Below are 15,191 nucleotides of genomic sequence, written 5' to 3'. Positions count from 1 at the left end.
AAATAATAAATAAATAAATAAATAAATAAATAAATAAATAAACCCAGCAGCAACTGGGGCTGCACAAGCCAGTGCATACTTGGTGCCAGTCCCAAGCCCAGATAGACTGGGGAGGGCTGCATCAGGAAGGGCATATGGTGTAAAAACCTACGCAAATATGCGGATCCAGACGATCCGCTGTGGTGACCCCCTAACGTGAGTAGCCGAAGGAAGAATGCAGATGAAATAAAGATTATTTAATGATGAGTAGGTTGTAGCTTTGGAGGCAGAAAATCAAGAGAATTTGAGCTGAATGAGTGACTTGGCCACATGCAATCACAATTAAAGTGGGACATCACATCATTTACTACTGAATGTCCCAAGCATACACGCTTATTTTCAAACATTATTACTAACACTGCAGTGCTTTTTTTTTTTTAAGCTCTGCCAAAGTATTTCAGAGACATTGTGTTTTAAAGGCAGCCACCAAATGTGAACACACCCTCTCTGGTGTTCAGACACTGCAAAAATTATTTGTTCTGTTGTCTTTCTTTGGACAAATAGATTTTGCTAAATAAAGATGGCTGAGTGCCAGTTTTAGAGATCCAATCAAATCTGCATTTACAAGATTGACCTACCAATTTCTTCCACTGAAAAGAACATTTCATCATAAACATCACTGGTCTGTGAGCGCAGTTGGATGGCATATTGTAACCAGATACTTGTATGGTTGGCATCAAAGTAGCACTCATTTTCTATTGCGGCGCTGTAACTTGGGCACTCAAGCCATTTGCCATCACTCTTCGATTCCCTGCACATCAGAAAAGAGAAATAAAGGAATGTTAAGCCTAGGCATGTATCAAGCTAGTACCAAGACCACCACCGACAACAAACCATCAAACAGGGCATGATGAACCTATTAAATCACAGTAATAACACAAGTAAACATTGATGTGTTTTTTCCCTTTCAGAAAAGTGTTTTTCCTGTATTCAGTTGAAATGTATATTTATAATGTTTGGGGTTTAAAGCAGGGAAACATGAAAGTTAAATGAGCAAATCATAAAAATAAATTTAGCACAAAATTGTCAGTACTTGTAGAACAGTCTTAGGTCACCCGGTTCTGTCAGGTTCCAGAAAGATCGAACATCCCAGTGGCAGCGAAATGTCATGAGTTCCCGAGAATAGCAGCCAATCAGATGAGGCAGAGATTTGTTTTGAGCTAGAAAAGAAATGAACTGTTACTACAGTAGATTTGATTTATTCTAGGTCACAAAGATACATATTTTAAGGATAAAAAGTTATTTGATTAAAAGTGAATTAATTTTAGTTAAACAAGTCTTTTTTGTTTGATGTGACTCAAATTCGCTCTCATATGTATATGTATACACACACACACACACACACACACACACAGTGGGTACGGAAAGTATTCAGACCCCCTTAAATTTTTCACTCGTTTCATTGCAGCCATTTGCTAAAATAAAAAAAAGTTAATTTTATTTCTCATTAAATGTACACTCAGCACCCCATCTTGACAGAAAAAAACAAATGTAGAAATTTTTGCAAATTTATTAAAAAAGAAAAACTGAAATATCACATGGTCATAAGTATTATAAGTATTATCATAAGTATTTGGGTTCTTCTTTACCTCTCTCACCAAGGCTCTTCTCCCACGATTGCTCATTTTGGTTGGACGGCCAGGTCTAGGAAGAGTTCTGGTCGTCCCAAACTTTTGCTGTGACACTCATATTTAACTCACATGCTGTCCATTTCTTCTGATCCTCCTTGAGATGGTTCTACTCATTCATTGGAGTCCAGCTGTGTTTAATTAAACTGATTGGACTTGATTAGGAAAGGCACACACCTGTCTATATAAGACCTTACAGCTCACCGTGCATGTCAGAGCAAATGAGAATCATGAGGTCGAAGGAACTGCCCAAGGAGCTCAGAGACAGAATTGTGGCAAGGCACAAACCTGGCCAAGGTTACAAAAGAATTTCTGCAGCACTCAAGGTTCTTAAGAGCACAGTGGCCTCCATAATCCTTAAATGGAAGAAGTTTGGGACGACCAGAACTCTTCCTAGACCTGGCCGTCCAGCCAAACTGAGCAATCGTGGGAGAAGAGCCTTGGTGAGAGAGGTAAAGAAGAACCCAAAGATCACTGTGGCTGAACTCCAGAGATGCAGTAGGGAGATGGGAGAAAGTTCCACAAAGTCAACCATCACTGCAGCCCTCCACCAGTCGGGGCTTTATGGCAGAGTGGCCCGACGGAAGCCTCTCCTCAGTGCAAGACATATGAAAGCCTGCATAGAGTTTGCCAAAAAACACGTGAAGGACTCCCAAACTATGAGAAATAAGATTCTCTGGTCTGGTGAGACAAAGATTGAACTTCTTGATGTTAATTCTAAGCGGTATGTGTGGAGAAAACCAGGCACTGCTCATCACCTGCCCAATACAATCCCAACAGTGAAACATGGTGGTGGCAGCATCATGCTATGGGGGTGTTTTTCAGCTGCAGGGACAGGACGACTGGTTGCAATTGAAGGAAAGATGAATGCGGCCAAGTACAGAGATATCATGGAAGAAAACCTCTTCCAGAGTGCTCAGGACCTCAGACTGGGCCGAAGGTTCGCCTTCCAACAAGACAATGACCCTAAGCACACAGCTAAAATAACAAAGGAATGGCTTCGGAACAATTCTGTGACCATTCTTGACTGGCCCAGCCAGAGCCCTGACCTAAACCCAATTGAGCATCTCTGGAGAGACCTGAAAATGGCTGTCCACCAACGTTCACCATCCAACCTGATGGAACTGGAGAGGATCTGCAAGGAAGAATGGCAGAGGATCCCCAAATCCAGGTGTGAAAAACTTGTTGCATCATTCCCAAGAAGACTCATGGCTGTGCTAGCTCAAAAGGGTGCTTCTACTGGATACTCAATACTGAGCAAAGGGTCTGAATACTTATGTGATATTTCAGTTTTTCTTTTTTAATAAATTTGCAAAAATTTCTACATTTCTGTTTTTTTCTGTCAAGATGGGGTGCTGAGTGTACATTAATGAGAAATAAAATGAACTTTTTTGATTTTAGCAAATGGCTGCAATGAAACAAAAAGTGAAAAATTTAAAGGGGTCTGAATACTTTCCGTACCCACTGTATGTGTACACACACACACACACACACACACTAGTGCATCTCAAAAAATTAGAATACCATGAAAAAGTTCCTTTTTTTCATAATTTAATTCAAAAAGGTAACCGTTCATATATTCTATATTCATACATGAAAAGTGAAATATTTAAAGCCTTTTTTGTTTTAATTTTGATGATTATGGCTTATAGCTCATGAAAATCAGAAATCCAGTATCTCAAATTATTAGAATATTCCCCAAGATCAATCACAAAAAGGGATTTACAATACAGAAATGTCCAACTTCTGAAAAAGTATATTCATTTATACACTCAATACTTGGTTGGGGCTCCTTTACCATGAATTACTGCATCAATGCGGTGTGGCATGGAGGTGATCAGTCTGTGGCACTGCTGAGGTGTTATTGAAGCCCAGGTTGCTTTGATAGTGGCCTTCAGCGTATCTGTATTTTTGGGTCGGGTGTTTCTCATTTTCCTCTTGACAATACCCCATAGATTCTCTATGGGGTTCAGGTCAGGCAAGTTGGCTGGCCAATCAAAACACAGTAATATCATGGTCAGCAAACCATTTGGTAGTAGTTTTGGCACTGTGGGCAGGTGCTAAGTCCTGCTGGAAAAGGAAATCAGCATCTCCAAAAAGCTCGTCAGCAGATGGAAGCATGAAGTGCTCTAAAATCTCCTGGTAGATGGCTGTGTTGACTTTGGACTTGATAAAATACAGTGGACCAACACCAGCAGATGACATGGCACCCCAAATCATCGCAGACTGTGGAAACTTCACACTGGGCTTCAAACACCTTGGATTCTGTGCCTCTCCACTCTTCCTCCAGACTCTAGAACCGTGATTTCCAAATTAAATGCAAAATGTACTTTCATCTGAAAAGAGGACTTTGGACCACTGAGCAACAGTCCATTTCTTTCTCTCTTTAGCCCAGATAAGATACTTCTGACATTGTCTCTGGCTCAGGAGTAGCTTGATATTAGGAATGCGAAAGTTGTATCCCCTTTCTTGAAGATGTCTGTTCGTGATGGGTCTTGATACACTGACACCAACCTCAGTCCACTCCTTGTGAAGCTCTCCCAAGTTCTTGAATCAACTTTTCTTGACAATCCTCTCAAGACTGCGGCCATCCCTGTTGCTTGTGCACCTTTTCCAGCCACCCTTTTCAGCAATGACCTTTTGTGGCTTACCCTCCTTGTGGAGGGCATGAGTGATCATCTTCTGGACAACAGTCAAGTCAGCAGTCTTCCCCATGATCGTGGTTGTGTGTACTGAACTAGACCGAGAGATACACTGTGTTCATACTGTTTTACTCAAACTCGAAATGAAATGTTCTAATATTTTGAGATGGTTTTTTTGTGTGTTTTTGTACTTTATGCCATATTGATTAAAATTAAAATAGAAAAATGCTTGAAACATTTTAGTTTATGTGTAATGAGTCTATAATATATAACATTTTCACTTTCTTAAATAACTGATGGAAAATATTGAACTTTTTCACAATATTCTAATTTTTTGAGATGCACTATATATATATATATATATATATATATATATATATATATATATATATATATACACACACACACACACACACACACACACACACATACACACACATACATATATACATACACACACGCGTGCCCCTTGTATTTTTCGTACGAGCTACATCCGGGACACGGCAATCCAAACCCGTGACATAAATCTCAGAAATGTCACTCATGAGGAAATCGATGAATTGTTTTGATCAATTTTGGTACTTGTTTGTTTGTGAATGTGTCTATCTAATAAAAAGAAAAAAAATCACACATAATTAAATTGATTACTATTGCATTATATTCTATATTTTCCATACTTTTTTGGTTTCAAAGAAAGAGACACAACCCTAATGACAATAAAACTGAATTAAGTTTCCATTCATATACCTATTCAATTTAATCTTTTTATTTCCTCATTTATATTGTTGACTGTATATTTTATCTTGCGTATTACCAGAATTTGCTTGCTGCAAGTTCACTCCCTTAATAGTGATACTGATATAACTAATGACATACATATTGATTCAATTTTGCTTTGCTCTTATTCAGTTTGAGCATGTAAAGATAATAATTGCATTATTAATTTAATATAAACACAATGCACAAAAATATGGATTTGTGTCAGGATTAATACTGCTTTTAAAACACATTTTATAATCTTTGAAATGAAGGACTTGAAGTATATCTACTTCTAGCCTATTTGTGGACATGTCACACTGTTCATAGTGTTCTCAGAAAGCAGACGCTCTTATTTCCACTGCAGGAGTGACAGGATGCAACACAAATCCCAGTTGTAGTACAGCTCAAGAGGCCAGCCTTTTCCTGGAAGTACTGGCTAGCATTTTTCACATGTAAAAACATTGGTGTCTCAGCATGGGGCTTCTGCTAAAGCTTCCAGAATCCCTCCTTCCACTGAGCTTTAACGTCTATTTCAAATATTTATTCAGGAGGACAGATAACGCCAACTGGTGAAATCAATTTCAAAATCACATTGTTACACATTTTAAGTTCAGATCTTTGCCATATAAGCCAATGTGTATACACAGGACAGAAACAATGCTGAAGAAGATAATTTCAAACTGTTTAAAAACACCTTCATATGGAAGGTAGATCCTGTTAAAGCTTCCATACATGAAGGTGAATCAGTGGGAGTGTGAGGGATTTGGCAGGCAGTGTGCGTGAACATTCTGCAACAGCTCCATTTTTGGCTCAGAGCCAAAGTATTAATATCCTGTTTATCAAAGCCTGCCAGATCTGAAGTTCCTCTTTTGTCCAGAGGGGTGGGGTGGGGGTTTGGGGGGCTTGGAATCAAATATGTTGCAAGTGTATTTAAAATTATTGAAAGGGATCTCCAGTGTCAGGACTTTGTAACAGTCAGAAGTAAAGCTGTAATTTTAATTTTTCAGACACTGTCTTCAGTCATAAAGGACTGCAAGTCTTCAGGACAAAGGACTTTATGCTTTGCACTTTCTTGCCAACATGTGAAATCTGTACTTTTGCCTTATTAATTTCAACAGACAGAAAAAAGGCAAAATAATGGTAATGACTGTTTATAGCTGCTATAATGAATGTGATAACAGCAACTAACTATATTTATAACTAATGAATGTGATAACAGCAACTAACTATATTGTAAACCCTAAATAGGATGACAAATTCTTTAATAAATTCAATATTGTAATCATTGGTAAATTGATACAATATTGTAATCATTGGTAAATTGTAATCATTGGTAAAACAGTTACTCCACTTCATTGCACCACCATTTTTTTTTCTCCATGGAACAGCATGCCCCCAAGTGTTTTATTTCTTACAGTGATAGTAGTAGTTATACAATGCTTCAGAGAGGTTGTATAAATATCTGAGTTTAAAATCTCCCAACACGTACTCCTCAATGCCTACAGTTTTCCTCCACACAAAAGATTCAGGATGCTTGGTTCCAATATTTTTTTCCTCTTTAAAAATCAGAGGTGTTTTTTGTAAGATTTTTAAAAAATACCTTATTTGAGAGTAATATTTTATTAGATGAATTCATATATGTCTACTTACCATTTAACATAAAACAGCCCATAGAGTACCTGAACAATGTCAACAGCTAAAATGAGAAAATGCACTTTAAAGTCTACAAGTGTGCTGTTTCTCAATACCAAGAATGTGAAGTTTGGACTTGCAATCCTGAGAGGAATGTTCTTGCCAAGTCAGCTTGTTAAAAAAAAAAATAAAATAAAATAATAATAATAATTTTTTTTTTTTGGGGGGGGGGCCCTCCTGGAATAGACTTAAATGTGCTACATTTAGCAAATATATTAATTTGTACTTTTTTTTTTTCAAATTTAACCAATGCCTCTTCAATATTTAGATAAGTTCAAAAATCCCCCCCCCCCCGTTTTTCCATTTTTGAATTCAACTTGGTTGGTGAATGATAGTGCCAAGCAAATACACAATCCACCCATGAATTATGCTCACAGATTGTGCTAAATTGGATATCATGTCCAAAGTTACCACAGGAGACTACATACAATGCAAGGGATAAATTTAAATCTATATCTGAATTTCTGTAAAGCTACTTTGTGACAATGTCCACTGTTTAAAGTGCTATATAAATATTAATTCAATTTTTCAGACTATAACCCAAATCATGTCTTTCTTCTCAGCTACAATATTCATAGAGAATAAAAAATAAAAAGTAAAAAGGTTGAAATGTTAACACTCAATCATAATGAACTAACAAATTCTGTCCTCAAGCTCTGCATCATTTTCCTTTTAACACCAATATAATACAAGACTGTATCATATCCCATTTTGGTCCCGATACCAAATAGCTCCTTCATTTAGGACATGCACCAATTCCAAGTAATTCATTCAGTTTTGCTTAACACAAATTACATGTCCTGTACTTCACATTTTATACAACAGTGAATTACATCTTGTGGTGTACTATAAATGCAAGGTCACATTGCAGCAGCTGAACAGGACACACAGAGTGGCCTCTTGAGGGGGAAAGCACATTCCTATAGAGATCTTGCAGTCACGTGACCGGAAAGTACACAACCGCCATCATGTCGGTCAAAAACACCGCTGAATACTGCTGCACTCATGTGCAGAATGGATCAATTTCAACCGACGGACTACACGGCTCATTTTTCTAATGAACAGATAACTAGATATATGTCTAAAATAAACGATCTACAGATTTGTGACCCTTATGGCTTTCCGGACGGAGTTTTCACGACCGGATTTTGAACTGCCAGCGGAATACCGGACGTGTATGATTACCTCATCAACTTTCCCTCGCTGTTCAGTGGTGAAGCACTGCGTGCTTATAAATCTCTGCACAGTTATCTTTACAGAAATTCAGGATTTGTCAGCGACTCAGATGTAGCATCTTGTAAACAAGAAAATGATCCTCACTGGATGGGTAAGTAAGTATTGAGTATAGCACTGACCAGCCGATTATAGAATAGAATAAGGTAATTCCAAATCGTCTGTCTTGTTTACATGGATCTGGCGTTGGAGAGGTAGAGGCTTGGCAGTGGAGATTTGAATAGCTGTTTTCTGAGCTTAGTCAACAGGCTGGCTCTGCAGCCTCGCTTTTGCTTCGGCTCCCGGCGTGCCTCCTTCGCTTTGCTTCCGATAACAATCCACGGAGACCCCGCTGGTCTCACAATCTCGTCCGGAATGTTGTGGGTTTTTTTTTTCTCGTCCGGAATGTTGTGCATGCGATGGAAATCGCTACAAACCATCATTTTCTGCTGGAAACCAATGTCCAGTAAGTCCATACGGTTGTAGTGGATATTGAAGTCCGGTACAGACGAACAACACGCAAAAATACACACAAAAAACATAAAAAACGTGCACAGGTAAGGAGAGCTTGTAGCCGCAGCCGTTGTAGTAGAATTGTATATAGTAGGGTTTTCCAGAAGAAAAGGTAGAAGTAAAAGCAGAAGTAGAAGTCGGAATATGGCGTTTGACCTACAAGATGGCGTCTGTCACAATCTGGATCGGCTGTGACGTCACATGCAAGATCTCTATAGAGGCCTTGTGCTTTCAGAGGGAGGAGGGGTTCTCACAAATCACTAAATGACGTTCTCTGACATTAGGCATTTCCTGATGAAAACAACCTATTTCTGATGTAGTTTCAGCAATTAAAAAAAATAATAAAAAAATATTAAATAAATAAATAAATAAATAAATAAATAAAGTGTTGTTTGTAGTCCAAAGGAGCCAGATCCCAAGCTAACGTCTTTTCAGGGTTGAACTTGTACACAGAAATAGACCAATGGGTAATTCAATGCAAATGTCAGGATAACAAAAGTGTTGTGAGCTCACCTTAACTGTATTTAATACATAGATAAATGTCTTAGACAAAGTATCTTGCCAAGTCGGAGTCAATAAAAGTTCCAATATCACAGCCATAATTCTGGAATTGCCTAAATGCAAAGTAAAAATCAAGAACGTACCTTGCATTGAGGCTTGTACATCTTCTGTTGCAACAGCAGCAACAAGGAAGAGGCAGATGAAGAAAGAGCAATGAATCCTCATGGCACAGACCCCTACACAGAGTAGGTTAATAACTCAGTATTATTATTATTATTATTATAAAAAACAAACAAAGCCCCAGGATCTCTCAGAAACATGCACTCTGACATCATTCATCATGATCTCTATGACTGAATTACTGAAGTTATATAAAGTATAGTATTCAACAAAGACAGAAAGCAGTCATTAGTCAGTCAGTGTTTTATAAAGTATGCTTTTTGGAGATAATTATGTATATCAGGACAGCTGACTGAGGAAATCATATCACATCGTGCAGCCCTACTAATTGCAATTTTTAAACAGTCTCTCAACTCACTGTGTGCTAATGCTAGCCATAACAGGTAGAACAAAGAGTAAAATGTTTGTTCTAACAAGTCAAGGGTTGATTCACAATCCTAGTTGTCTAATTGAATAACACCAACTAATTCCTGCAACTATTATTTTATATAACAGTTATTCCACGAAATCAAGTCATATATGAGCCAATAGCCAACAAGGCACGTAGCACCGAGTTGAATGCAAGTCATGTATGGCGCAATTGAGTGGAATAACCCTTTTATTCTATTCACATTTACTGGATTTTGAAAAACAGGGCATTATTTTTTTAGCAAATTCAATAAATAAAAATGTTATACAAAATGTGCCCAAATCATTTCTGCTGAGAATGTAAACAAACTGGCAAAATGCCCATAGCAATTTATGAAAAATGCTATAATATAATATATAAAAAAAAAAAAAAAAGATATAAATGTTCTTACCATGAAATATTTTTATTCCATATTTTGTTGCTTTTTTTGGTATTTTTGGGGGTTAGCAGTTGACAAACCAACTTAAAGGTACATTACTGCCACCAACTGGGCTGGAGTGTGAAATGAGCTATTGGTTTTTGTTTTTTTAAATTATTTTAGCTTTTTTTTAATGCTTGATAAAGCCACCATTTTGTTTTTCTCTACTCACAGTATATAAGCTGATATCCTAGTAGTAGAATAGCCAATCAGAGCACACGATTGCTCATATCCAGTGAATGTGTGAAAAAAAAATTTAACTTAATTTTCAGAAGTTTGTGAGCTTGAATCCCAACACTGCCAAGCTGCCAAAGTTTGGTCCCTGAGCCAAGACCCTTAATGCCCCTAAACCACACTCCCCCCGTATAAAGCAACAATCATGTTGATTGACTATGTGTTTTCAAACCATAGTTGATCGAAAAGGCCATAAATTGATAGAAAATCAATAAGATCAGCCGATTTTCACGGAATCTGCCAAGACTGAACCAGAAGATCCCAAAGGGGTGCATGAAGTCACATGTGTAACAACCCAAGAATCAATTTCATTCCAGTGCACAGCAGTGGTTAGACTAGTCTCGATATGGAATCACATTTTGGAGAGAATTCTGATAGTCATTGGGATTCTTGTGTGGCAGATGAAAGGGCAGAAGATTATCAAGGATATTCCGGAGTAAATGGTTCCCTTTTCAAGCCCCCAAGATGAGAAACTGCCAGTTCACAACAGTCCCACTCACCACCAATAGCACACCAGCAACCAGAGAGAATTGGAAAAAAAAAAAAAAAAACCAGACTGGTTTGTGGATTTTTATTCTAAGCTGACCACTGCAAAATATAGGGAAAATATGTCTCTCAATAAAGGCAGAAATATAATCTTTAAAACGTACACTTATTCAGTGCAATTATTGAAAGAAGATATGAAGTGGGCGATAAAAGGGGAATCAACGAACTGTCCAAATGTCATTTAATAAAATCAGTGGGTTTCTTTTTTGCTCCAATAATTCCCATGTGGTTGTTCGGGTGCCAGTGAAGACTTGAATCAGATTTATTATTAGTAGGGGACACGAAATCCACCAGCTTTGTTTACACAAACTTCACCCACTGTCGCTTTAGATTAGCGTCATTTCTCGGAAATTCATGAATTGAATGTCCTGTTGTATATGGATTTGAACACCCAAACACAACGAAGTGCTTTCCCATCTTTATTTTTGTAAGATTCCAACAACATTATTAAATTTCAGTGAGTAAACAAGCACAGAGTCAGATGAACCGAAATGACCTAGATAACCACAGTTCCACATGTGTCATCATGCAACATTAGCCCTCAGGCAAGGCTGCCTTTTTCCAGGACCCAGAAGCTACGATTTAATCGATAGTTTTGTGCTTAATAATGAAAATTAGTTTCCCCCCCAATTTACTAATTCATTTTGGTCGTTACTAATGATTATATATTCATTTTAAAGCATTAGATTAAAGCACGGGGGCATGATGGTGTAGTGGTAAGCGTTGTCGCCTCACAACAAGAAGGTCCGGGTTCGAGCCTCGTGGCCAATGAGGGCCTTTCTGTGCGGAGTTTGCATGTTCTCCCAGTGTCCGCGTGGGTTTCCCCCCCACAGTCTAAAGACATGCAGGTTAGGTTAACTGGTGACTCAATTGACCGTAGATGTGAATGTGAATGGTTGTCTGTGTGTCAGCCCTGTGATGACCCGGCGACTTGTCCAGGGTGTACCCCGCCTTTCGCCCGTAGTCAGCTGGGATAGGCTCCAGCTTGCCTGTGACCCTGAACAGGATAAAGCGGCTAGAGATAATAAAGCACTACATACACTTTAAAAGACAAAAACCCTCCCAGGATTTTAAAAACCAAAAATAAACAAAACGATGCAATACGCATACCACACCTCTACGTGCGCTGTAAGACAGTCCCATCGGAGACACCAGAACAATAGAAGTAGGACGCATGCGCATAAACCCCTTCTTCTACCCAGCGTGAATGAGTGAGTGCTGCTTGTTCTAGTCATGTGGTTGTGACGTCATCGTAAACAAATCCGTTCTACTCATCCAGACGACTTCGCAACGGCGCCGTTGCCAGATTTTTCCACTCTGGAAACCGTTCTCAAAAAAATATCGTTTTGGGGCACCCAAAACGCCGGTGCCATGTAGACGCCAGGCCGAAACGATAAAAAGTTTTTATCGGATTCACCTGAATCCGTTGCCATGTGGACAGGGCCTAAAGCACCCCCAGATCACCACTAGTCCTCTACCAAATTTCACAATGGATACGACACACTGATTTGTAGGCCTCTCCAGGTCTCCATCTAACCATTAGGATGGCCAGGTGATGGGAAAAGCTGAAAATTGGACTCAGAAGATAACCTTACTCCAGTCTTGGGCTGCAACAAATGATTGTTTTGATAGTTGACCGATCTATTGGTTATTCCTTTCAATCAATCAATTATTCAGATTATGTATCACCCAACTACCAAATAACTCTTGAGCCCTCAGCTTTTAAATTTAGCTTGTCTTCATTGTTAGCCTATGTATAGAAGTACAACAAAATGAATACTTCATTTAAAATTAATATTTTAATGAACTTTCTTGCCAATATAAAAATACCAATATCCATTTTCCTGTCAATTTTAAACCAAGATCAGCAAAGTACCAGAAATAAAACATCAGTTTTCCCCTTAATCAAGTAAATCAAACAACCCACCTAGATTTAAACAGTGAGGATAGAAACATGCATTCCGTGCTTTGTGCATTCTGCTATCTACACTCTGTTGCAACCGAATTAGGCTATATTAAAAAAATATATTTTATATATATATATATATATATATATATATATATATATATATATATATATATATACACACACACACACACACACACACACACACAGCATCTCCACAGGTTCTTGTGAGAGGCTCGCTCCACCCACCAGACAAACCAAATCCAAAAATAAGTCAATTATGACTCAACTAAACAAATGTATGTAACAACTTTCTAACTTTGGGAAACCGAGGAACGGGCAGCAGGCTTCAGAACAGGAGAGTTTGTTTTTATTGCCACACTTTTCAGTGACTTTTCACGATACAAACACACGATGGGGTGTCACAGCTCTCTCTTGTCCCTGACTGTCTGAAAGACACATACAGACACAGTTTAGACAGCCAGTAGTTTGACACAGGTGTACCTCACCACATGTTACCTGCTGGTTCAATCTGCCTCCTCGCCATTCACAGCTGACGGTCAACCATACCACTCCTACCACATACCCCCACCACCCAACTCAGGCTGGGGAGCCGTCTGGCCTGCAGCTGACTTCCCCTGGCAGGAGAGGTAATCTGCCACCACCATCTGTGCCCCTGGCCTGTGGACTACCTCGAATTTAAAAAGAGTTGAAGGGCTAGATACTAGAGGGGTCAAGTAACGAAGTACAAATACTTCGTTACCTTACTTAAGTAGAAATTTTGGTTATCTATACTTTAGTGGAGTAGTTATTTTTCAGTCGACTTTTTACTTCTACTCCTTACATTTTTACGCAATTATCTGTACTTTCTACTCCTTACATTTTAAAAATAGCCTCGTTACTCATTTCATTTTGGCTTGTTTTCATTCCAGCTTGTCTTCGTTCAAAACAAAACAAAAAAAAGACCACTGATAATTTGCGCCATCCACATGGAGTGAATTTGACTGTGGTTGGATGAGAAGTATAAACATATACAATTCCAACACCCTATAGGTTTGTACGCGATTCATCGCACCTGCAAATGACACAGAATCAGTGATCACGTCACACACCAGCAAGACACACTTGTATGAAGATGTCCGTGGTACAGACTGAAGAGAACTTGAGCGAAATGTCGCAATTAAGCACCAGTGAGGAGGTTGGTAGCCAGGATGACCAGCCAACCCTGGTACATCCCTGGAAGAATTTTTCGAAATGGTTGGATGCCGAAAGAACTCCTTTCGAATGCGCTGCAAGCTCTGCGCACCCAAGTACCACGAGCTAATTGCTTTCAAAAACTCGCCGTCTAATCTGAAAAAGCATATTGAGGTCAGCCGAAAGTTTCTTATCAGTCAATTATTGACAAAACATGGTAGTAACTTCTGACGTAGAATGGGAAATTTGCAATGGCTAGGTACATGCCAAGACATGCCACCATACTTTGCTTGCTCGCGGTAGGCTATGACTCAACGTTAAGAGTTCGTTTGATGGGCTCTATGAGAGATTTAAAAATTTGCTTTAGTCAAATGATATCTGCGCCGAGGCACAGTGGTGTAGTGGTTAGCGCTGTCACCTCACAGCAAGAAGGTCCGGGTTTGAGCCCTGTGGCCAGCGAGGGCCTTTCTGTGCGGAGTTTGCATGTTCTCCCCGTGTCCGCGTGGGTTTCCTCTGGGTGCTCCGGTTTCCCCCACAGTCCAAAGACATGCAGGTTAGGTTAACTGGTGACTCTAAATTGACCGTAGGTGTGAATGTGAGTGTGAATGGTTGTCTGTGTCTATGTGTCAGCCCTGTGATGACCTGGCGACTTGTCCAGGGTGTACCCCACCTTTCGCCCGTAGTCAGCTGAGATAGGCTCCAGCTTGCCTGCGACCCTGTAGAACAGGATAAAGCGGCTAGAGATAATGAGATGAGATATCTGCACCAATATTATGGACCCTTTTCAGTCACGTGACCTTCGTAAACGCGACCGCCATTCTGGACATGTAGTGGACTTCGGCTCAAATCGGTTTGAATGCGAGGAAGGCGACAAACATAAAAGAAAAAGGAGCGAGATGCAGAAAACCGTATTTACTAGTTTACTGTAATTATGATCTGGCAGCTATTTACACCGGATCCAGTGTAAATAGCTGCCAGAGCCAACGTCCGGCCGGGCCGCGAGCGAGCGCGCGCTGGCTCCGCGGCCGCCGGCTCCGGCCGGGCCGCGAGCAAGCGCGCTCCGGAACCTCGGACGTTGGCTCCGGCGGCTATTTACACTGGATCCGGTGTAAATAGCTGCCAGATCATAATTACAGTAAACTAGAATGGAATGTTAACAGCAATGTAATGCCTTTTCTGGCTAATTTTATTCATCTTACCTCCAACAAAGTGGTCACTACACAAGCGTTGGTATGCCGCTATCCATCTTCTCCGTCGGTCAGCATCTACCGGGATCCGATAAAATGATAACCCTTGCCTTGTTTGTTGATGGTTACTA

At 39.5% G+C, this 15,191-nt stretch overlaps 1 protein-coding gene across 4 annotated transcripts in view; it reads right to left on the bottom strand.

The window, feature by feature from the left end:
• Positions 1-15,191, bottom strand: part of ghrb (growth hormone receptor b) — a 68,528-nt gene that overhangs the window by 19,167 nt on the left and 34,170 nt on the right. For all 4 annotated transcript variants that reach the window (XM_060935929.1, XM_060935926.1, XM_060935928.1 and 1 more), the window contains 3 exons: positions 9,130-9,222; positions 1,073-1,199; positions 618-790 (listed from right to left, as the gene is read on the bottom strand). In XM_060935929.1, coding sequence (XP_060791912.1) covers positions 618-790; positions 1,073-1,199; positions 9,130-9,211 — 382 coding nt within the window. In that variant the 5' untranslated portion in view covers positions 9,212-9,222. The remainder of the gene's footprint in view (positions 1-617; positions 791-1,072; positions 1,200-9,129; positions 9,223-15,191) is intronic.

The sequence above is a fragment of the Neoarius graeffei genome, chromosome 12, assembly GCF_027579695.1.
Source record: "Neoarius graeffei isolate fNeoGra1 chromosome 12, fNeoGra1.pri, whole genome shotgun sequence".
Classification (NCBI taxonomy): Eukaryota; Metazoa; Chordata; class Actinopteri; order Siluriformes; family Ariidae; genus Neoarius; species Neoarius graeffei.
The sequence above is the reverse complement of the archived record's forward strand: the minus strand, read 5'-3'. Positions and strand labels throughout refer to the sequence as shown.